Genomic DNA, 24,838 nt, shown 5'->3' with positions numbered 1-24,838 from the left:
GGTCTGATTTCAAAAGAAGCATTTTAATTAAATCTGTATTTGTCAGTATTCGAGACATCTTCCTAGTATGCTGCAGCCGGCACTTTTTTATTTCTTTATTGTTTGACTCTGCAGCTTCCTCTGAGAGCTCTCCAATCGAAACCAAAGCGTGCTCTATAACCTTTGGTGCATGAATTAAAATTTTATGCACTGTTGCTGGAAGGTAGTACCATGGATACATTTCAATTAATTTATTCGCTGTATCTAGTGCGAATTTTTCGAATTTTTTTATATTTATTTTGTATCCTGATGCTAAGGCTTGCAGTATCGTAGCGCATCGGGCAATAACTTCTTCATCAATGCCTGTAATCTGAGATGCTAAGCTTGGGTTACTGAAAAATTTCCTGGCAGTATTGCCATCGTTGGAGTTTCTTCTACCTCCATCCTTTGGCGTATCGACCAGTAACCCCATTTTCTCTCGAAACTCCGCTTGAATTTGATGTTTTTTCTTTAATACAATAGACTTGAGTTTTCCCGATCGTACTTGCCAAAGCTTTACATCCAGCTTGTACGAAATGTGCAAGAAATATTCGAAGAACCGGATATATGAATGAAGTGGTGATAGCCCGAATTCAAAATACTTTTCTTGCACATCTCTTCCAACACATTCGTCAATATTACTCATTTCTGTAGGCTTTGCTCCACATATAAAGCATTTCATCGAGGACGTGTTGCTTAACGCGTTGCAAACTTTACCATCCACCATGGTTAATTGAAGGGCGTGCTTTATAGAAAATGTTGTATTGCAAATTTTGTACTCTGTTGTTTTCAAGTTAGCTATTTTCTCCTTGAAGTAGAGCTCTTCTTCGACGGAAAGTGCGGCGGTCTCCTTTTTAAATTGAAGCCTGAGTGGCTTACAATATCGGGTAGACGATGGCCTGGGATTTTTCCATATTACTCTAGAGTCGGTTACAAGCTGAAGTGGGACGTACGATGTGACAAATAAACTTTTCTCGTCATTAATACAATTGGAAAACTTTTGTTTATATTCGCTGTGGCCAGTGCTGCCATCGAATCCCCATTTTCCAATTAAAGTTAGAGTTTCTTCAGTTTCATCCAAACGTTCTTCAATTAAACTCTTTTGAAGCTCTAAAACACTTGAAGCCGTGTTGTCTAAAAGACTTTGTAGTTCCACTTCTGCATATGTTTCGTCTACAACAATATTATTTGGATATCTCAATGTTTTGAACTTAAGAATTTTTTCGTATCTTGGCAATAAGTTAAAGGAAACTTCTGAATTTATAAATGATCTAATGACCAAGTATTGGTGTTTGGACAACCCAATGTCGACGACAAGCGACAAGACCTTTTCAATATTTATTTCAGTTGCATTAAGGCTTGACTGAGAATCAGATGAGCGCAAAACAGAAGCTGCAGACTCATCATGCTTTTGTAGTAGGGCTATTCGGCGACGTTTCGTCCTTTTTGAGGGCTCAACAAAATCCATTTTGGGCCGTCCACGACTAGAACTCAGATCAATTTGTTGAGCACTACCAGTAGGCTTCAGGACAATAAATTCTTTAGTTTTTAGCCATTCAGATTGGTATTGTACAACTAAACTTCTAATTCTTTTGTACTGAATCCAGAAGGCAACTATCTTTTTGCAAATGTACTGAATACATTTCTTAAGGTCAATCGTATTGACTTCGTAGCCTTTGCTTTTTAGTGCCAGTAAATTATTTATGCCTTGCATTTTTTCGGCATTCGTGCCTTTTTCTTTGCACCAAAGATCAAAAATGTGGATGCGTGAAAACACACAGTTATAAGATGCTCCTATACAAAGAAAATAAAATGTGCAAAGCAAACATAAATTAGTACAGTAAATTTAATGTAAGAAAAGGTACAAAACAAACGACGAAAACGAAACCAACAACACAAAGATCAACTGATAACGGTGGATATTTGTCCCATGAAAATAAATAAGACCACTTTAGTTTATTTATGAATATAAGGTAATTAGCAACTTTTAGCAACTAAACTTTTCATGATTATTACCTTAAAACATTGACAAATACAGTGATGGCACTCTCAATGGGGGCATCCGGGGGCAACACAACTAAAACTTTTAGTAAACATAAAAAAAACGTACACAAAATGCACAAAAAAGGTTAAGACGTTCAAAATCACACAAAAATGTTTGAATTGATCAAATTAACCTTTAAATAAACATTTATTAAAGTACAGTAGGTTCTGTTTTTATGCGGCTTTTTTTTATGCGGTTTTGAAATAGTGCGGTTTTTTTTTTAATTACAAAATGCATGTCGACCTATCGGGAATTGTACATATAAACAAGATTCTAAACCAGCTAAGCAAAAACTCATCACAGATTACATAAGAAATGCTAACCCTACAAGTATGGAACCACCTGCATAACTATCTAGATCAGACGTGTACATTTCCTCAAGTGACGAAAGTGATTTTACGCCAAATCCTAAACGAACGCGCAACATGTGGGTATTTTCTGATTCTATTTCTGACTTAAATTTATTCTTCGATTCTGACGTTTCTTAAATAAAGATATAATTTTCAAAAATACAATATTTTGTTTATGCGATTTTATTTAATTATTTCAGATTCATGCGGTCTATGGAACGTATCTATAGTTATAATATGGGACTAGTGCCCTTTTTTATCCGATTTTATTACATTATTTCAGATTTATGCGGTTTTAGCACTTTGAAACGTATCTATAATTTTACTATAGAACTAGTAACTTTTTTTATGCTGTTTTTTTTTATGCTGTTTCTTGCGGAACGTATCTACCGCATAAAAACAGAACCTACTGTAAATATTTTCAATTACAAAATCCATTTTAAATTATTAATATCGGACCACTTTATCAAACGTTTGATCACTTTGAAGTACGAATTTGCAATGACAAAGTACAAACAAAGCTCAGACGGGCTGCAAAAATGAACACAAGTTCATTCTTTCAATGCTATTTTTAAAAAGTTCCGTTAGATTTGCGGAAAAACCTGTTTGGCATTTTGAAGATTGAATATTTTAGTGTCAATTTGTGTTCGTTTTGTCCAAGTATTCTGTGATGAAATTTTTGATTTTTGGCCTATGGACGCAACCAGTGTGCATTGTCTTCTTGGGGTAGGTAGGGAGTAGTAATATAGAAAATACATACTTCAAGAGTTCTTAGTTTAATTAGGCAAAACTACTGTACTGCCCTGTTTTATCAAATGGGTTTGTACATTGTTTTTCTTTAAACTTCTGTCGAGATGTTGGTGATGCTGCATCCGATTTGGTTCTTTGACTATATTAGTTTCGGTTCTCTTAGTTTCTCACTGCTGCTAATTAAAATTCCAAATTAAAATTGTGTGAGGAAATGGATATCGGTGGACTCTTGTGTGAAAATATTGTCCTGATTAGTGTTTGCTCTACAATTTATCTTTTTACGACTAAATTTAAACTTTTTATAATGAACCTTAACTGACAAAGAGGTTTTATGTAGTCACACTGTACGGTACATCTTCTCCTTTAGAGCCACTCAAGGCAGTAAAATAGAACTTTTGGTTTATATAGAGTTATGTATCCGCCGATCTCATGTTGCCATATACTCGTATGTACATACTTACATTACTTCCGTCCATAGCGTCCCATTTCGTAAATGTCAAACCTTTAAGTAAATTATGAACACATTTGACACGTCATTTGTGTTGCCATTCTCAAAAAAATAGGTGGTTCCAAAAGCAAACGCTATATGGCCCACCCTGTATATACTTACTGTGTCATAATTACTTCCGACTTAAAATAACTGTGAAATCCGATTTAATAATGGAGAGTTAGCTTTATGTCGGTCTGATAAGGGGCAAATAAAATGCTTCTTGATTCCAGCAGAGTTTCATATACACGGCATGATAGGCAAAAGTCTACACAGTCCCCTATGGTTTACAAGTCCAAAATATTTCTTGAAAATTGTGTTGGTATAGTTTTATTTTAAACATTTTTTTTAATCACAATAAACTGAAAAAAATCGGAGAATAGATAGAAAGTTGGTTTTCCCTGATTTTGCGCTCCAAATTTCCAATAAATGTTTCAATAATATTTAAATGTGAGCTTTTCGGGGGTATGTTTAATTGGCTTGCTGCATAGTAAAGCTGCCAATTCTTATCTTGTTGAAAGATCCAACCTGCACGAAGCTCCAAATTATCCACCGAAGGTTTCAAATTATGTTCCAGTAAGCATTTGTTTTTATAAGGACACATGTTACCCTCAATTAATGTTATTCTTCCAACGCCAGCTCTCCAAACCATTATGTTGCCGTCACCATTCGTAACGGTCGGTACCAAATTCTTCGGATTAAGTGCAGTATTTTTTGTTTCTCCAAATTTTTGCTCTTCTATTGCTGTCAAATATATTCATCTATGGCTCCTCTGTAAACAAACTTTTTCGGCAAAAATCCATCCCCGTTTCTTTATGTGCTTCCGAACTCCAGGTTTACTGTTTTTCCAGGAATTAAAAAATGTTTGTGTGGTGTGCTACTGTAGAAACCATTATTGTTTAGAGTTCATCGAATTGCTATTTGATCGGCACGCTTTTCTTATGTGCTTGCTATAAGTTCGGCTAATTTTGAAGCATTAACTTTTGGATATTCGTCCACTTCTTCGAGTATCAAACTGATGCCTCGGAATAGTTTCCTCGATAGACCCAATCTTTTTAAAGTTTTTTTTTTTTACAATGGTACAAGTTTAATCTTTTTAAAACTTCACCATATGAACGCTTGGAAGTTCACTCTGTATGTAGACTTTGGTCAACGCGGTTTTTGCGTTCTTTCGCCGTAACTTTGTTTATTGTATGTTAAAGAATGGATTTTTGTAGATTATTGTGATAAGAAAAAGGTTTCAAACAAACTTGTATTGACACAAATAGACTTTCAAATCAACGAAATTAGGTGGTGTATGTAGACTTTTGTCGATTTTCGTTGTAATTTTGTTGTTGTATGCAGGTTATAATATTCTGCAATTATTGGCCATTAAGAGACAAAATTATTACTTACTAAAACTCTTTGGTGCTTTGGAAAACAAAAGAATGAAACTGAGAAATTTAAGTGAACAATTTTTTAAGTTAACTCGCCACCAAGAAGTGGTTCTTTCTCCGGATTTATTCGATGAAATTTATTTTAAAATTTAACTTACAGTTCTATAATTACAATACACTCATTAGTGTCTACTCTCAAATATGCAAGTACATATACATATACCATGTTTTATGTTATTAAGAGCACAAACAACTGTCTCGTAAATTAGATTTTATCCATGGTATAAATTTACTAACTCGTGTGTAAACTCCAGGATATCCATCTCTTCCACAGCCAACACCCCAAGAAACTACACCAACAATAAAATACTTTACTCCATTTGATAGTAAAAGCGGGCCGCCACTGTCGCCTTGACAAGAGTCCATGCTGGGTCTTCCGGCACATAACATACTGGTTGTTATTCTACTGCTTTTATACTTTTGATTCCGACATTCAGTAATCGACATTATAGGCACCTTTACCTGGTTAACGATCGCAGGTAAGTCCCCTCCTTCCGAAGTACGACCCCATCCAACTACAGTTCCAATTCGACCTAAAATATATATATTAGTTATAATCTTAAGTAACGGAAGGACAGTACTGCTTACATGTACAGTTTATATGTATGGATATGCATAAATGAAAGTAAAACATGTAATTAAAAAAATATCAATATTAAACATGATAACTGCCAAACAACAAATCAAGCGGTACAAACAAATGACACCACTTATTTATAAGTATATTAGAGTTTCAGAACGAGAACGCGCCAAAAAAGGTAAAAAGTACGGAAAAAGTATTTTCATTATGTTATGAATTTACGTACATTGTAGAAGGTTTGTATCAAATTTATCCTATCCAAGAAATGTATATTTTTATTCTTGTCAGAAAAAAGTGTGCATTACAGATTTAATTATTTTTTATACTTAGAAGCTTTATGTGAAGAATTAGAACGATGTGTCATTTAAAATTTTTTTTTAATATTTAAGTATGAAAAACAAACATTTTTTTTATAATGTTTTTTTTATATATAGAAAAATATTATTTTATTTCACAACCAACTCGGCATGTGTGGGTATTAGATAAAGTAAAATCAATTACATCTAATTCTCTTGTTACACTATAGCTACGTTCCAAAAAAATTCGTGTAAAAAGAAAATTAGGTGAAAACAATATTAAAAAATTCTTTTTAGAGTTCACTTAAGAATTTATTTCGTGTATTACATATTTCAAATTATTAAATTTTTTATAAGAAATAAATTAATAAACGGCGAGCGCAAAATCTACGGAGTTTCAGAGACGTTTCGCTCATGCGTCGAAAAATCTCACTCTATTTGCTCTATTAGATTCAAGAAAAATTCATAAAATATTCAAAATCGTGTTAAAACAAAAGAATTCGTGTAAAAAAGATTTTTTTCTTAGAAGAATATTAAACCAATTATTTTTATTGATTTATTATTTTTGCGCAAACGGATAAACACATTTTTGTTCTTCCCATTTGAAACATAAATACACAATTCTTACGAAGTCTGAAGCAGTTGTCCATGCAAAACGTGGATTTTTCAAAAAAATAAATGCAACGCAAGTAAATTTTTGATTAATCGGCAGTGACACGCCCACTTTTGGGATCATGTACGCATATTGCTCCTCATCGAATTCAGATCGAGAAAAAACTTAAATAGATATTTTGATAATTCAAGGTGGTGCAAAATTATTCACCTTGTCGGAAAACTTATAATTTTTGCGTATGGCAACGTGCGTCAATTATATTTCACGCTTATAAATTAGACGGCTGCAGTATGCAAACAGACAAGCAATTGACGCTCGTAAAGGTCAAAATAAAGATTTTCACCACAAAAAAAAATTGTTTTTTATTCAATAAAAAAGTTATTCAAAAACAAAATTGGATGATGCATTTTTTGCCGCTTTGTACAAGGTACAAGGTAAATAACCACGTCCACACCCATATAAAGTTAATTTTAAAATTGAAAAGAAGTGATATCTCTGATAGAAATAAAACAAAATTACTCTAATGCAAGAAAAGAAATACGAAAAAAATCTTGAAAGTCCACACCCACTTTTGGGAAAATGCGTATACCTCGATAGCAACTTAATAAAACTCGCTCAATCTTGGTTTACGTATTTCATTTATTGTTCATTCATCAAAATTATTAATGGGAGCGCCCACTTTGTATAATTTGAAACCAATAGTTCAAATTAAATAAATAAATAAAATGAATTAGGTTTTACTAATACATATGTATCAGATACATAAAGTTCGGTTTGGCCGAATTTAGTTCCTTACTTCTTTTACAAGGATTTATTTATGAACCGGTTATAACTAAATCTAAGCCTAGTAGTAAGTTTTTAAATTTGTATCTAATTTATCTGCCTGTTAGACAGTTGACGCGGGGCGGTCGTTTCCTTTCTAAAGTATGTAGATGTGATAAGCCGATTGTGCGAGAACAGTATCAAGAGAGTTTGGGTCTGCAATTGTTTGGGATATTTTTCTCTGTTATTGTTGATTTTGTCATCGACCATGGACATTTGAAGATCTTTGTGTATGTTTGAGTTTTTAACGTAGTCTGGCACTGCTGTGATTGTTTTATTGTAAATATATTGGTTTGTAATCCTTATAAGACATGTTAGTAGAGCCGGTAGTGACCCAAAGCTGTATACTTTACATCCATATCAGCTTTATAATAGAATTTTATAACTGAGGCACACTAGTCATCGGAAATTCTGCTGTCATAAAATCGTTTGTTCCTAGAGTGGAGCATTCCGCAGTTCCCGGGTCGTCCATCTGCCTAGCCCCTCTCACATCAAAACTGCAGTGCACGATGAAGAATCGCTTCCTACAAGTATTCCTGTTTTACACAGGATATCAATGCTCTCTCATCCGTTCTCTCTAATCCAGGACGATATGCATTTCCGTATCCACTGGTTGGCTTTTAGTCAGAGGCGTTTGACTGTTCTCTAACGGTGTCAGATGCCGGTCTACGGCGGATTTGCTATGGTATGGGGATCCACTGTAATCGATCGTTCTCGAAATGATAAAATAGATTTTCGTCGGTCACTTCTCGGTAAGCAATAGAAAACGTTCGAATGTATTTCTGCCATGAAAAACTCCCTATAAAAAATTATCTGCCATATTGAGGCCCCAAAAGCTGTGAGACCCACAATTTGTGAAGAACCACGGCGGGATTTTAAATTCCATGTTGGAGCCACCATGCCATTCAATTCAAATCATAAAAAGTTTGTTATCCTGCCACGATAATGTTTACGGTTCATTGTAACGGCATTACCGAGATAATTTTAGAAGAACCACTGTCCGATGACTCCGCAATCCATAAACCACACCAAATACGATATTCCGTATCCCAAATGTTTAGGTGACAATGTGCCTCTTAGCTGAATGCGCAAACTCCACTTCTTGCAGAACAGCCATTTTTATAAAACGTTCAGATCACTTTTACGCATTCTTCAACTGAGTTTCGCTACATGAACAAGTTTGCCCACATCTGTAGAACCAAGTGCCTGGAAAAAATTAAAAAAATTAGCATAGCACAAATTATTGTTGTCAAAGATCTGCATCACCCTGTACTTGAAAAGGATCTCAGAATTCTGAAGTACATCAGTATTCTGTCAAACAATTTCGCAAGTTTCGTGTATAGAAAGGGTTCAAAAATGTATCGAAAGTAATTGTGCAGACCGACTGCACGATGGCTCATAAGAAATCACTTGAAATGTTTAATCACTCAAAGCAATGATAGTTTTCAACCTGAAGATAAAACTTTACGTACAACAATATTTATAAAGATCATTTTTTAGGAGAGAAGTAGGAATGCTCTGAGACGCTGTAATGGCAAATTTAAAAACACAACAGAAGCAAAGCGAACATTCTTTTATATTATATAAAACCAGGCATATATGAGAATCGACAAGCCTAATTTTGGAACTAGTAAAACTTTGCTTGAATTTTTTCTCGAACGACTGCCGTGCCGGACCACTTTCGTTCAACCTCCAGACATGGCCAAGCCTACACAGCCGCAATATTTTAACACGCTTCACTATATCCACATCTCGATATAGCTCATACAGCTCGCTGTTCCATCAGATATGAAACTCATTCTCACCAACGCGAAGAAGACCAAAGATTTTTCAGAAAATGTTTCACTTGAACGCTCCCAGTGCTTTCTCATCAGTTGTCGTCATCGTCCAAACGTCCTCTCCATATACAAGAACGGTGATGATTAGGCTTTTGTACAGCGCTGATTTCGTTTTTCGAGAGAGGGCTCTACGTCTCAATTGGCTACTGAGCCCAAAGTAACACCTGTTGGCAAGAGCTATTCATCATCGTTCTGGCTGTTAATACTGGTACCTCGATAAATAGAGTCCTTTACCACTTTAAATTCGTGATTGCCAACAGTGACGTGTTGTCCAAGATGAGTAAAGAGTCCTCTTTGTATGTTGACAGCAAGTACTTTGCTTTACTCTGGATGAGGATGCTTCCACGCAGGGAAAGTTCCTGATCGTCATTCACTTGGGAGTGGCCTGGACGATTCTTCTGCATACGGTCCAAGCAGGTCACAACTTCCAGGCTTCGCCCATGTATCCTCTAGGATAGTGAGAAGATGAAGCAACATCTTGGGTTGCTTGCGAGGTTTGTGACCGACCTCAGAAAAACTGACCCCAATGAAAAATCGAAAACAGGAATATAATATTCTCCACTTAAGTGCACATGAAAAATTGCTAAATTTTTGGTTCAAATAACCGCGGAATCAATTAACCCATATTCGTTTAGTTGCACTCAACCAATTAATAGAATATTACTTTATAAATGTATACTCGGTGGCACACATAATACTGTTGTTTATTAATATAGTATTATGGTCATTTATGGTAATGCTCAGAGTTTGGTCTTCCATTTCAACCGAATAAGCATTGGAGGGGTTTTTTAGGCATAGATAAGTAGGTAGGTGAAATGGTTGAAGTACCACTCTGGCACTCCCCAAGTAGCACAAAAGCGCCGTTTTGATATCATTATGAGACCTTCAACAGGCAAATATCTACGGCCAGTGTTAATGTAATGGAGAAGATGGATGGGATTGTGATTGGCGCATTACCCCAGTCTGTCGAAGAAGCATCCTGTGACCTAAATCGTTTAACTGGCAAACCTGGATATTTACAGAGACAGTGCTTGATAGCCTCCTTCTCTGAACGGTCCTTCCAGTTTCAGCAATCGAAATTAAATGGCAAATCTAACTTTTCAACGCATGTGTCGATCGTCCAAAGACCGATGAACACAGCTACGAGTTTGGAAATTGAATGGCGTGAAGTTCCCAGTACTTTCAAAGTCTTCCGTCTACTCTACTGGGGTCAAAGAGTTTTTTAAATAGCAGATGAAGAAATGGAGCTAATTCTGCACCAATTACCAGGTAGAAAGTCTCTGAGGCCAATTCGGTCTGTTAGACATAGACACAGATAGTTTGTTAGACATACGCATAGTTAATTTTTCGACCAGAAATTCATAGGATCGTCGATTTGATGATGATGGAGATGCCCTCAATAAATTTGTTCTAATGTTTTGAAAAACATGTTTTGACGAAAATCTTTCACAGTCTTTTTCATCTGAATCTCCATGGAACACCAGGCATTCATCGGACGGCTTTAGGTAAACTTTATCAACATCTTCATCATCACTCTATAAGCTCTCTAGATAATCGAGCATTTCAAACGTATTTTTAAGGTATCTAATAACATAAACAAATCAAAGTATTCGAACCAACGTAACCTGTATGTGACAGCGATAAAACAACTTAATCAAACACAAGTAAAAACATTAATTTATCGCTTTTTCTTTTGAACTAATTATCTACTCATATTTGTAATTTATAGTTCATACAACTTTTTTTTTAGTTGTACGAAAGTAAAAAAATATTATATAAATATACTTACTTTTTAGACTTTGTCCTCCTCAATATTTTTCTTGATGTAAATTTACACACAAAACAAAACTAACGCCGGTGCATCTATTCACAAGCAAAACTCAACTGCAACTGGTGCAATACCGATCGCAACGCTTCGGATGGAATTATGTTGCATTTTAAATTAAATCTGCAGTAGCCAATTATTTTTAACGGCGAATAAAGAGGGCCTATGGTGTCGTGACGTATGCGTCACCTTGGTCCTGAATGGGTTAACCCTTTCGCTACTGCTGGGACACTGATATCCCACAGCATGTTCACTTCACCCTGAAAATTGCAATTTTCAAACGAAACTCAACCAAAATGTCCCAATCAGTAGCTGCGAACAATACTTACAATTTACCGTTATGCGCATTCCGCTCTGTTTCAATCGTGTTTAGTTTTGATCAGTTGTTTGTGAGCAGTCGCTAATATTGCATCAAATTTACGCGTAATTTTGGTGAAATAATACGTATTTTTATAAGAAGTGTTGATTTTTCTAAAGAAAAATATTGCCCTTTTACTGGTAAGTACAAATATATATTTTAATAAGAGTTTTGTGAAAAATATTCAGCGAAAATTAATTTTGGGTTGCATGTGTCCCAGCAGGGCTTTATATAGGGACATATATGTCTCAGCAGTACGTTGTACATAATGTATCACACAGCTAATTTTTTTATTTTTGCAACCTCGTAGACAGCAAAAATGTCGAAATTAAATCGCGATCAAATTAGTGCATTACTTCAAGAAGATGATGATGAATCCATGGAATCAGGAACTGATTTTAGTGACGAAAGTGATGATATTTATAGTCCTGAGTTAGATAAAACCACTGGCAATGACGATTCTTCCACTGATTCAAGGGAGACTGGATTGAGTGACGAGAATGGTGGCATAGACGATCAACCTGCACGAGGTGAGGAAGCCTCAGGCACGGTTATTTGGAGCATACCGAATGAGTCGTTTGTTTCAAGAAAATCGGTTAGTAACCACCACGAATGCAAAATTGCAGTAAATATTGGGCGCCACTCAACCCCCTACGAAATTTTTCGCAAATTGTTTCCGAGAAGCATGTCTTTGTACATTGCCCAATGTACTAATGAGAGGCTCAGGAGAATACCCATAACGGAGCGAAACAAAAAAAACTTCTTCAGACGGACTCCGGTAAAATTGATATATTACGAGTACTTGGATGCATGTTTATCATGTCGTATAACCATGAGGCAGAGTTTCCATGCCCTGACATCGTAAAGACGTACCGCGCAATAATGGGCAGTGTGGTCTTTGCATATCAAATGTCGGGATTGTATGATATAAACAGAAAATCAAATAAATGGTGAAAAAAAGTATTTTATCGTGGCATGATGATGGCTGCTGTAAACACTTGGGTTATATATTCGGAGCTGAATGGGAAGAAACCTGCCTTCTTACCAGTGCTGGTCGAGATTGCTGAGTCGCTAATTGAAAAAGGAAAGGAATCTACCGCATATAAACGATCCCGCCAGTCGGGAAGATCATCGAATAGTTGCAAATCAATGACAACTGTGGGGGATCATTTACCCATAGAGCAGTCTAAAAGACGTCGGTGCGTAGCATGCCCCAATCGAAAAGTCGAGAAAAGAACAAAAATTATTTGCCGGGCTTGTAATTTGCCATTCTGTATACAATTTTTCGCTTCATCACATTCATAAAATAAATAAAAGTGCAAATCATATGTTATTACCAAAAAAATGCTTCTACTTTCTAGGTGTAGTTTGTACCCTGTTGGGAAAAATATATCCCATTTTTAAATACTGTTGGGACACAAATGTCCCACCTCAAAATACCGTTATCTAGTTTCTACGCACATAAAGTACCAATGGGTATTCAAAAACTCAAAAATAAAGTTTAAGCAAATCGCCTGCAAAAGTCGGAGCGAAAGGGTTAAAGAAAAAAATAGCCCATAAATGTGCAATGATATTAGTATTTACGGAAAAACGTAAGAAATCGTATTTGAATTTTTGAACACGTATTTAGCTATGGCTGGCAGCGAGCGTTGGACTCATTTTAATTGTAAAGACAATTAAAAATTAGCAATTGATTAATTATTGATTACTAACACTAAGATTAATAATTGAATAACTGCAAGTGTGATTTGCTGCAATTAACAATTAACTAAATTCGACTAGTTTTGTGAACTTAATTAAATCCCCACTTGCGGCCTTACCCTAACGCACATGAGCCGTTCACAAGCTAATTCTCCTCGACAAAAATTCTAATTCTAAAATTGAAAAAATCATTCACGGCCACTCGAAAATAGTCAACATCGCAATATTTCCTATTATTTAGAATTATTTACCAATATTTGGCGAATCGTGATATTTTTGTCATGACGCAGCCGCCGCAGCGAATGGTGATTGGTTTAGCTGCTGTACGTCAAGTTCGCGCAGAAACTTGCACTGACATGCAAACAAACCGAATTCAGCTTATTGAAATTTTCGAATTCACTTCTTTTTGTTCTCTCACAGTAGATAAATATTTATTGTACCTTTACGTATGGGATTGTCTTTTACTTTGAAACAAAAGTGTGGTGTTATTTATAGGCAGTGTACATACCGTGTGCTCACATATCCATTTTGCGTTTGACAACGCATGGAAATTCTTCAGAATTTTTAGGCAATCGTGATATTTTTTCTGTGGGAAGCGCGCAGCCACATATATGTTCACACACGGGTAGATGGTGACCACTGTGCAGTCATGACCCTGGGGTAAAAATGCGTTCAACTCAGCAGACTGGGAGCACCTTATGAACGCGCCTGAAAAGCTAGCTGTCCCAGCCTAAATTTGATACAATAAAAAAGTATGAGGTTACAGTAGGTGACCGCAGGGCTCAGTGCTAGACCACATGTTGTGGGACATTATGTACGATAAGTGTTTCGCCTCCCATTCGCCTCAGATGTAGGCAGACATCATTGGCTTTGCGGATGGCATGGTTCTTGTAATTGTAGTTAAACTAGTGTCCGATATTGAATCCAAAGCAAATATTGAAGTGTAGGCTTATCCATAGCAGCGGAAAAAACGGATGGTTGCAAACCGAAGTACCTAAATCGCTTTGGGCTTCCTGAGCCACTTTTACGTCTAGTGTCTAGTATGTCATGAAGGGGAAAGATGCATAACATATGTTTTTTGTGTGCCCACGATTTGCGGCTAGCATGCACGATTTAGCCGATCAGAAGATCGATAGTACAAAAAAACTCAGTCGACATCAGGATAACTTCAAAGCATGTGTGGGATAAGATTTCGTCAGCAATCACCGATATACAGCGTGCATTAAAGCACGCAGAAGTGAGTGAAGCATCCGTCTACGAGGTAAGCGATACCTAAACAGATGAAACCAACAAAGAAACGGAGTCTTAAGCTAACGTGACACATGGGTAAAGTAACTGACGGAGTAAAGGATTTCTCCTCGTAAAAAACAAAAAAACGAAACACAAAAAAAAAGTAAAATAAATACTATCTTTTGGCTGGATGGCAAGAAGTGGTCGCAGTGACTTGTTGTTTTTTAGATGTTGTGTGGCAAGTGTGCGATTTAGAACGATTTTTATTAACTTAAAATAGATTTCTTTCATCAGAAAAAAAGAGGGATAACGGTCTAATTCTTCAAAGTTTAAACAGGCAGCATTAAAACAAAATGGTATAGTATAGTAAGTTTTGTTTATTATAGAGCTCCCTTCATTAAAGAATTGGTTTAAATTCACCATCAATTTTTTCTGCCATCGTTGTTTGGCTTTCGTTTTTTTTTTTGTTGAATTTAATATCTTTGGTTTTTCTGCCATTTCGTTTTCTCATTCAATAACATAGCCACACTTCTCACAGGGCTGCATAGAGAATCTGACTCAAATTGATTGCTAGTTAGGTTTTAATCATGATTCAATTATACAAGGTTAAGTAAAGTTTGACAACTGATTTCGGATGCTACTTAATCCATTGATGCAATTTGGAAGCAAGGGAAAAAAGGGCATAAGTTGATCCCCTTTCTGAAAATGTAGTAAACAATTGAAAAAAGTCGTTGTAAGCCATAGAATAATTTTATGTTATTTTATAAGTGGTACTTAATTATTTATATTTTTAACTTAACTATTCCCATGGATTTGTGTCATATAATATATATATATATTTTGACCATGCATCGGATTGGAATCTATAGGTGCCATTTGTAAACCTACACTGAAGTAATAAATATAATAAAACAACTTGAGAATAGTGGAAACTCTTAACGAGGAAAAACCACTCTTATTTCGTCACGTCCGCTAATCATACATTTGATTTTTTAACGAGATTACCTGCAAAGTTACAAGTATAAAATCTGTGTTAAAAAAAAGATAAATTCATATATACGCAGAAACACAAGTAGACGCCCAAAGCATTGCATACTTTACTTACAATTATCTTATCGAATGCTCATTAATCTGAACAATTTTTGTAAAAATGTTATCCCACCGTAAAGCTCCCTGCCGTTGAACTGGTTAAACGCTGATTCCAAAGGCGCTCCTCTTATCCTCTATCAACTATGGCGTAGAAATATATGGCCAACATGCTAAAAATAACATCAAGCTCCTAGCGTCTCCTTACCATACTGCTGTCCGACGATCTTTACGTGCATTTCCTACTTCGCCAATAAAAAACATCTTGGCAGAATCAGGTCTACCATCACTAATCGACAATGTGGAGGACAATATAAGGAAGCTTTATCCTAAGCTTGCTCTCACTTCTAATGCTTTGCTACAAAAATGCTTTCACTCGGCAGACGTGCGTGCACGGGCTCCTTAGATAGCTTCATCAATTTCCAAATGCGCCTCTTTTGCAAAAGACAATGGACTGCCCTTAAGACTATTATCGACGAGACTTAAGTTACATGCAAAAATCTACTACGACATCGGTAGCGTATTGCGCACATTTTTTAGAAATTTCATCTCGCTTTAAAAGCACTAGTTGGCAGCTAATCTTCACCGATGGTTCCAAAGCGAATTACACTTCCTTTGCTGTCGTGAAAGAGAATGGAGAGCCTATATCGTATTGACTACTACTTCCGTTTTGTTTAATTTTCACCGCAGAAGCAACAGCAGTTCTCTACGCCATGCAGTATTCGTCAAAATCGAAGGGGAAATACATTATATGCGCAGACAGTATGTCCTGTTTTCAGGCCATAAAGAACTATAATAATTCCAACCACATTATTGGAACCATAAGAAAAATCCTGATTTCTCACCCTCTAATATCAAAATCATGTGGGTACCAGGGTATTCATGCATCAACGGCAATACAATCGCTGATAATACTGCCAAGGATATGAGCATTACTCCTACGATCACATCAAACCTTTTATGTAAAAATTATGTTTATCGACTTATAGAGAAGCATAGGTAAACCAAACTAGTAGCTGACTGGTTTCACTGTAGCCATCACTACTCCAGGATTAATCCTAATCGTACTAAATCAACTTATCTATCATCCCTCCCATCTAAACATACTACGCCATACACTTGTATACGCATTGGTCACAGTGTAATCACCAATGCATATCTACTGCAAGGGAGGCAACCAAGCCAATGTCCATTTTGTAATACTCCAGTCAGTATCCTGCACTTGTTAGCCTTTTGCCCTGGACTAGATAGACAAAGACAGCAGAATTTTGACGGTCATGATGCACTATCGCTATTAATTAACCCTTCCGATTCCAACATTTCGAAAATCTATAAATTTCTGAAGGACTCTGATCTTCTACGACGTATATAAACCAGGAATTCTGCACCAGCCAGCTGAAAGCCTCCGTTGCTAGCGCTGCGTTATCTTTTTGTTTATTTAGCAATTGTATTGTTATTTAAGCTTTTAAAAATAAATAAAATAAATAATTTTCACAGAACTTTCAATAGAATTGAAAGATGCGAAAGTCTAAGCAAAATGGAATAGGCAAAACAGTATTGCCTGCTAACTTTTTCAGCAAAAATTTTAATTTCTACGCTTTTGAGTACTTTTTCTTTAGAATTTGCTCTGAAATAAAAAGTAGCTTTTCCAAGAGGACAACACGGATTTATTAAGTAGCTTCAAGATGGCTAACACAGGGTGAAAATTGGCTACTTACATCACCTTTAATTATTGCTTCATGGGTTTTAATTCAGGAAAACTCGAACAAAGGTTGTGCACGGAAAAAATGAAGACTCTCAAATGGGTGACATTACATTTCAGCAGGAAATCACATATGTAAGGAGGAGGATTCATCAACAATTTTATAATAAAAATACCGGATTTCAACTTACCTACATGCAATTATATCCAAAGAAAAAGCAGAAATCAGATGTTAACACGAACAGCTCGAAAATCGTAAGGACTGAATGGAATACTGCAGCTAACGAGATGTTTATGACCTAGTGAATGGAAAATATATAATTTTATTACGAAATATTTGGATTTTCTTATAAATACTTACTCAATTCACTCCTTTTGAAGAAATAATATCGACGAAAAAAAAGAGTGAAAACGAATGAGTTATGCCGATTCCCCATTTTTTATGGGGTGTGGTTCTTCCTACTATTTAAAAATATTTTATAAAATTCACACCAACACGCTACGGGAGCCGATATGCCAAGAGGAAGCGAAAAAGCTGCTTAAATAAAGAGCCTAATATTATTGAATCATTGCAGCGAAGCAGTCGATTTGTTTTTGCCATGCACCGAGCAAGCGTACGGTATATGCATGTAAAAAGTTTTATTAAGTCGGTATCGAGGTATACACGCTCATCCAAAGTGGGCGTACTCCCGCCTATTTTGCAAGCAATTTTGTAAGTCGTTTTTTTTTTTTGTTTGTTAATTTTTGTTCTTAATTTGAATAATTTTGCTTTTTCTACAACAGAGATATCACGTTCTTTTCTGTTTTGAAAATTACCCGTATATGGCAGAAGGGTGTGGTTATCAACGCCCATTTTTAAAGTCTGGTAGAGTGAATTTGTCTAATTTACCTTGAAAAAAGTTTAATTTTGTTTGGAAAATACTAAATTTGATTGGTTTTCTGAAGCTGAATTCGAAGTGTGTAACCTGTACATAATTAAAAATAAATACATATAACTTCTGCTCAAATATGGACGAGACGTTATCAATAAAACGGTCCGCGGATGACATGTGGCAAAAAAAAATTTTTTGTTTTTTGGTAGGACTGTTATAAGCTTACATGGCAAATTTCAGCGTGATATGTCACATAGTTTGTTTTCTGTGCTACTGTAAACAAGTCAAGCTCGAGTGTGTTCTTCGAATTCTCTTTTATGACTTCAATTGTCTCAAAATGTTTTCCACGGAGCGGCAACTTGAGCTTGAGAAACATTAAAAAGTCACATGGAGCCACATGTACTCGCATGTACGAGGAGAAGTAAACAAGACTGGCGTCATAAGAATATTTTTGATAGCGCCATCTTTTTAATGAGTTAGTGCGTTAGAAGTTACATCCCTAGCTTACTTCCAGTGAAAGCTTGGTGACGCTCGGTTCAGTGGAAGCGAAGTTATTGCAACCAAAGTGTCAGTATGTTCATGTCATCGGTACAAAAATGAGTTTAGAACAAAGACCTAATATCAAATTTTGTTTTGAAATCGGTTAAACGTTTACCGAAAAATTTGCATTGATAAAAAAAGTTTATGGCGTTGATTGTCTATCTCGTGCCCGAGTTCATGAGTGGTTTACACATTTCAGAGATGATTGTGAGGGCACAAATGACAATGAACATACGGGCCGCCCAACATCAGTAATCACCGAAAATTCCACAGAAATTGTTTGTAAATTTATCAAAAATTAACCGAAAACATCGATTTATCGCATTTTAACTGATCATTTGGGCGTACGAAAGGTCTGTGCACGTTTCATTCCGCACAAGTTAACTGAGGACCAAAAATTGCTCAGAATTCAACATTTGAAAGACCTCATTAAAAAGGCGAGAAAAGACGAGAACTTCCTTTACAACATTGTAACTGGTGATGAAACGTAGTATTTCCAACAAGAACCTGAATTTAAGCGTCAAAGTGCCGAATGGAAGGCCCCAGACGTACCATCAGAAGTCAAAAATCAATTCGATGCTCATCGATATTTTTACGATTCCAAGGGAATTGTCCACAAGGAGTTCGTGCCGACGGGCCAAACCGTTAATGCAATTTTTTATCTTGGCGTTTTGAAGCGTTTGTTGTATCGCTTTCGTTGAATTCGCCCTGAATACCGCGAGGGAGGAAGCTGGTGCTTATTGCATAATAATGCGCCATCTCGTCGATCCACTCTTGTGACTGATTTTTTTACTAGAAATCGCATTTTAACCATCAATCACTCACCGTATTCGCCTGATACGGCTCCCTGTGACTTCTACCTATTCGGAAAATTGCATTTGGCCATGAAAGAAAACGTTTTGCGTCCGTAGAGGCCATCCAAAAGGCTTATACCGACAACCTGAAGGACATTCCGGTCAATGACCTGAAACACTCTTTCGAAAAGCTTTTAAATCGCGCAAAACAGTGTATCGAGGATAGAGGAGAGTATTTTGAATAAATAACCTGAAGTTATCAGAACAACGCTCCCGTCGATTTTATTTTAGCTTAGTCTTCTTTATTTTGGACTCCACCTTGTATATTTATGTTATAGTGAGCGCGTGTCCGAAAAAATCGTTTCGATTATATTGCAGCGTTCATCAAAACGTAGAAAAAACATTGGGTATAAATTCCAAGGCTCAAAATTGAATACGTGGACCAATTCCAAGAGGTGCCGAAAGGCTACTCTATTTTTTCATATAAAACACACTAAAAGATCAGGCGCTGAGTGCTCAATCTTGATTTTCTGTTTAAATATAGCGATTTTTACGCGTATACATACATAATATTGCTATGACACATGAGACATTGCGGAATACCTTAGAATAGGTTTACGTAACCGATTTTCAGCCTGATGTCTCTTATCGATAAAATTACGTTTTTAGAAAGCACTCCGATGTAATATTTTTTCTACCCGGTCACCCTAATATGCATATTTTGTTAAACAAAAAATGAAATAAATTAGACTTATCTTAATTTTAGTGTACCTGCTGGATCGTAGTTATAACGTGGCAAGCATACGGGCTTTATAATTTTCGAAAATGTCATCGGTTTTCGCAGTTTTAGCAAAGCTATGTCGTTGTTGTAGCTATCAGGATCGAAATTTCTGTGCTTAATTATAGAAGTTATAGCCCTCTGGATCGCGTTTGACTCTGAAGTAATATGTTGATCGTGATCACCAAAAATAATTCTTATTTTAGACTTTCGTAGCTTCTTAACACAATGCGCGGCAGTTAAAACATAATCTTTGGTAAGTAAGGATCCACCGCAATGAAATTTTCCATCATAGACTATGCGTGCCATCCACGGGAATTGATTTACACCTGTGGGTCTGCCACCAATAATCCTGATTTCTTCGTTGGGATATCCACAATCTATGTAGAAAAAGGTAATCATTTAGAAGGTTGATAACAAATTTGGCGAATAATAGTATTATAATTAAATACATGTATATGTAAACTATATGAAAATTAAACATATGTACGAGTATGCCAAATGGATTGCGGTTTTTGTAAAAAAAGTTAAACATCTGTAAATCCCAAAAACTGGTTCGCAAACTAAAGTATTGAAGGATATTCAAATTTTCTGCCTCAGCACATATGACTTAGTATGAACGCATATCTGGATCGATATGTGTATTTTTAATACCCCAAACGTGGCAGTTTGCTTTGCTTACTAACGTATCCGGTTAGGTGAAAATGTACCTTATAGGGTAATAAATCAATTTGCGACAGGCACTTCTTACAAAACGACCATTTTCATAAAATGTTTCAACTGAGTATCGCCCCATGAGTAAGTTTGCTAAAGCCTGTAGTATCAATTGTCTGAATGATAAAAAATTAACATATCAGATACATCTAATTGCTGTCAAAGATGTGCATCGTTCTTCAAGCAACTAAAGCATCGTTTAATGCTCTGCTTTTTATAAGTCTTCGAATATAGACGTTTCACACATTTGACGATTCTATAGACTCAGCTGCAAGCAACCTTATTTCCAAAGTTCTGATACCCATATTTTTTTAAGGAAATAGTAGACTACATACATCAAGGATTCAAAAGGTAACATTTGCCCTCCGCCCACTTTACTCTTAGCTGTCCCATAAACGTCTGTCCTGTTATTACTTATTATAAAACATAATATTGAAATTCATATGAGTATTGCTGCCATAATTTTTTGAAACCTCAGAAAACGTCGTTTACAGATTTCCTCCAACTATTTATTATTAGCAAAAAATTGCGCAATTAAATTAACTATTGCTTCCCTTTACCTTTTCTTCATATCATATCATAATTAAACAAACAAACAACTCCAAAATATTCCACCAAAGCAATTTTTATGAAAAAAAAACCTTTTAAAACAGTCTTGACAGCTGATTGTCAATTTTGCAGGTAATCTACCATATGTAAACGGGCAGATTAATTTTGTGTTTTTATTGCGAAGACAACACCAGAGTTATCGGGTGAGATAGGCCGCTAGCGGGTATGGTTATAGCAGAGAACGTAAATTCATAGAGAAGGCGCCGTCCCGGCCCGTTCCTCCTAACAAAATACGGGTAGGAAAATGAAATCAGCACAAGTTAACAGTAGGAAATTAATTAATATGGCTGCCGGAGAGAAATGAGAGGGAGAGAGTGATAGGCAAGTAGGAAAAAATGTACTTTACATTTGCTTGCGTACAGAACAGATTTGTTCATTTGATATGTCCATATGATTTGTATGCATGTTTACAGATTTGGATGGTAGATGTTATACATATATATTCAACACTTTGTAGTATATGAATATACATACATATGTATATAATAATTAAAAAAGTACAACATATTGCTGAATAATAAATTTGATGTAAATGAATGGTTTACAAAGTTATTTTTTGTGTTATGATATTTGAATAATTTTGATAATAGACCTAAATTCAATACAATTTAGTCAATTAGATACTTAAAATTTCATATTCATCCATGCATATACTTAGAATTATTATTATTATTATTTATTAGAGCAATATGAAATATAACACTAATTGATAGAGCAAACTAGCTACTTAGGCCTACGGTGCTATTGCGTTACTTAGAATTAATTTATTCATCTCACAAGAAATAATCCATTTGCGCATGCAAAATGCCGACGGCAAATAAGCATGAAAGAAAAATGTACAAGTCTGCTGTTATTTTCTTTTCCCTAACACCAAATCATGGCGTTTTACATTTCAATGCAAACGCTATATTTATTTCTGTTGACTACGCTCCGCTATGTTAACTCTCTTCTGTTAACTTCTTACCCTCGTTTTGATGTGTTTTGGCATTTAACCTGCCCATTCGTTCCTGAGCCTTCTCTATGAATTTACGTTCTCTGGTTATAGCTCATTAAACTGGTATAACTTACATCTTACAAACACATGCAAGTTAAGGTAACTCTATTCCCACGTTACCAATATATGTTAATTTATACCAGTTGCTTCATCTATTCGCCACGTGTGACCGCTTGGCGAAAAGAAGAGGCTCATTGTGAATACTTTTGTATGTGACAAAACCATGGAAATAATTAAGTTAACAATATAAATAATTAAGTACCATTCATAAAATAACATAAAATTGTTCTATGGTTTACATCGACTTTTTTCAATTTTTTACTACCTTTTCAGAAAGGGGATAAACGTATGCCAATTTGCTCTTTACTTCCAAATTGTATTAAAGGATTAAGTAGCATCCGAACTCAGTTGTCAAACTGAACATAACCTTTTATTATTAAAACATGATCTCTCGACCTGTATGAAAGATATCTGCTTTGTCTCAATTTTGTTAAAAATCTTTTTGTTGCTTTGATTCGGATTTATTTCATTTTTCTACAAACAGCTGATTTGAGGCTTAACTGAACTCAAAACTCGTTTCTGCGCAAATGCCAATGAATGCATATGTGCATATGTATGTGTATTATGTTAATATGTTGTAACACTTTGCAAATGCAAATAATTTACTGTGGACTGCGAATGGCTCCATTCTGATTGTTACCCGTAAAATATCTCGATTGGGTAGAACTGATACTACTTACATATTATTTATGCAAACTTACTGCTAACCTTTCTAAAGTTGCAAAGTGCTTTAAGAAACACTTACCACATTCACAGGTTTTAATATGGACATCTTCGTTATAATCAGCATATTCCTCTGCTTCATAGCCAAATGCGTTTGAAATTCCTGCGCTAATTCGAAATATTGCATCGAAAAGAAATCTGCCGCTCCTGTTTGACTTTAAAATATTTGTTGTGTTGCTCAAGTTCTGATCCGAAATATAAGACATATTGTTTATAGACGAATGATATGCGAGAATCACGTTGCCCAGAATTAGAATCAATATAATTTGTTGCTTGAACATTTTTATCTTTTATGCATTTTGAGTTCATCAGATATGTTTCATAATTTAGTTATTTACAATGACTAAAAACACAAGCAATCATTTTATAAAAATTTCGAGCAATATTTTAAAACATATTTGCAGAATTTGGTTTTTATTAAACTTTATGTAAATAATAATAAATTCACTAACATTTATTTGAGTAATAATTAGCTTGAAGAAAATTGTTGAACAATAATATGCAGGGAACTAGTGATTTTATAATTATGGCTGAATCTGTGCTTGATTTAGATGCTGATTTCAATTTTTTAATTGGGATAACAGTTTCTTTACAAAAATATTTATAGAATTAATTTGTTATGAGCTTATTATTAAGTAATGATCCGGTTGGCCGTTGTAGCCGAGTGAGTTTTTACGTGACAACCAATCGGTGGGCCGCAAATGGAGCAACATAAAACAGTATGCCTACTCCGAACAGCAGGAGGTTTTTATGAGACCCTTTTTCAGGGTACAAATGGATACCAAATTCCTGCTGAGAGACGACCGCTATTAAGAAAAAACGTTTTCTATCATTTGATGTTTATACCCGCAATGGGTTTGGTACCCGAGCGCTACGAGATGGTAGGAACGCACCAACCTATTCGAAAGAAGAAACAAACTTAAATTATTTTGGGCGCAATTTAAGGGACTACTACAAGAAATTTAATATTATCGAGACAAAGTTATTAATTTTAAAATTATATAACGGCAGTGTATATGTACATTTGTGTGTAATTCGTATGGCTTTATTCTTATTTATCATAATTATTTTATTTTTTATTTCTTATGATTTAACTGCTTCGCAGTGATCCCTACTTTTCTTCTTCATATTTTGCCTTTCTAAGCCGTTTTGCTCTGCCAACAATTCACTTTTCATATCTTTCAATCCTTCTTTTTTATCTATAATTTAAGTAGCGGGATGAAAATCCACAAAATGCCAGGGTATTCCACATTTCTTTATTTCTCTATCATAAAACTGTACTCGTATGTTCCGTTATTACGGCAGGTTATTTTCGTCTGTCTATTCATTTACACGTTTACACTCTTGGTTCATTTTAATTTTACTCGATAGTTCTATGCGACCTTCTTATCGAGGAGCCATTTTGCGACTTATTTCAATCCTTGGTTCTGAGACTCCTACAACAGTTCGTTCATTTGACATTTTAAACCATTCACATATGTAAAACTCCGCTACATAATCCGCTACACAATAGCTCTGCATCTGAGCAAAAGGGCTTGCAAACAAAGAGCGGAGCGTACTACACTACACTGCATGATGGAAAGAATAATGAGATGACGCCTATCGTGGTACCGTTACT

At 35.5% G+C, this 24,838-nt stretch overlaps 1 protein-coding gene across 1 annotated transcript; it reads right to left on the bottom strand.

The window, feature by feature from the left end:
• Positions 1–5,157: 5,157 nt before the first annotated feature.
• Positions 5,158–23,684, bottom strand: LOC129236433 (trypsin-1). Its single transcript, XM_054870826.1, has 3 exons — positions 23,243–23,684; positions 20,114–20,500; positions 5,158–5,618 (listed from the first exon to the last, which is right to left on the bottom strand). The coding sequence occupies exons 1-3, from the start codon at positions 23,499–23,501 to the stop codon at positions 5,263–5,265; spliced, it is 1,002 nt and encodes a 333-aa protein (XP_054726801.1). The 5' UTR covers positions 23,502–23,684; the 3' UTR covers positions 5,158–5,262.
• Between the last annotated feature and the right edge of the window lie 1,154 nt (positions 23,685–24,838).

Source organism: Anastrepha obliqua, chromosome 1 (genome assembly GCF_027943255.1).
Source record: "Anastrepha obliqua isolate idAnaObli1 chromosome 1, idAnaObli1_1.0, whole genome shotgun sequence".
In the NCBI taxonomy this organism is placed as follows: Eukaryota; Metazoa; Arthropoda; class Insecta; order Diptera; family Tephritidae; genus Anastrepha; species Anastrepha obliqua.
The sequence above is the reverse complement of the archived record's forward strand: the minus strand, read 5'-3'. Positions and strand labels throughout refer to the sequence as shown.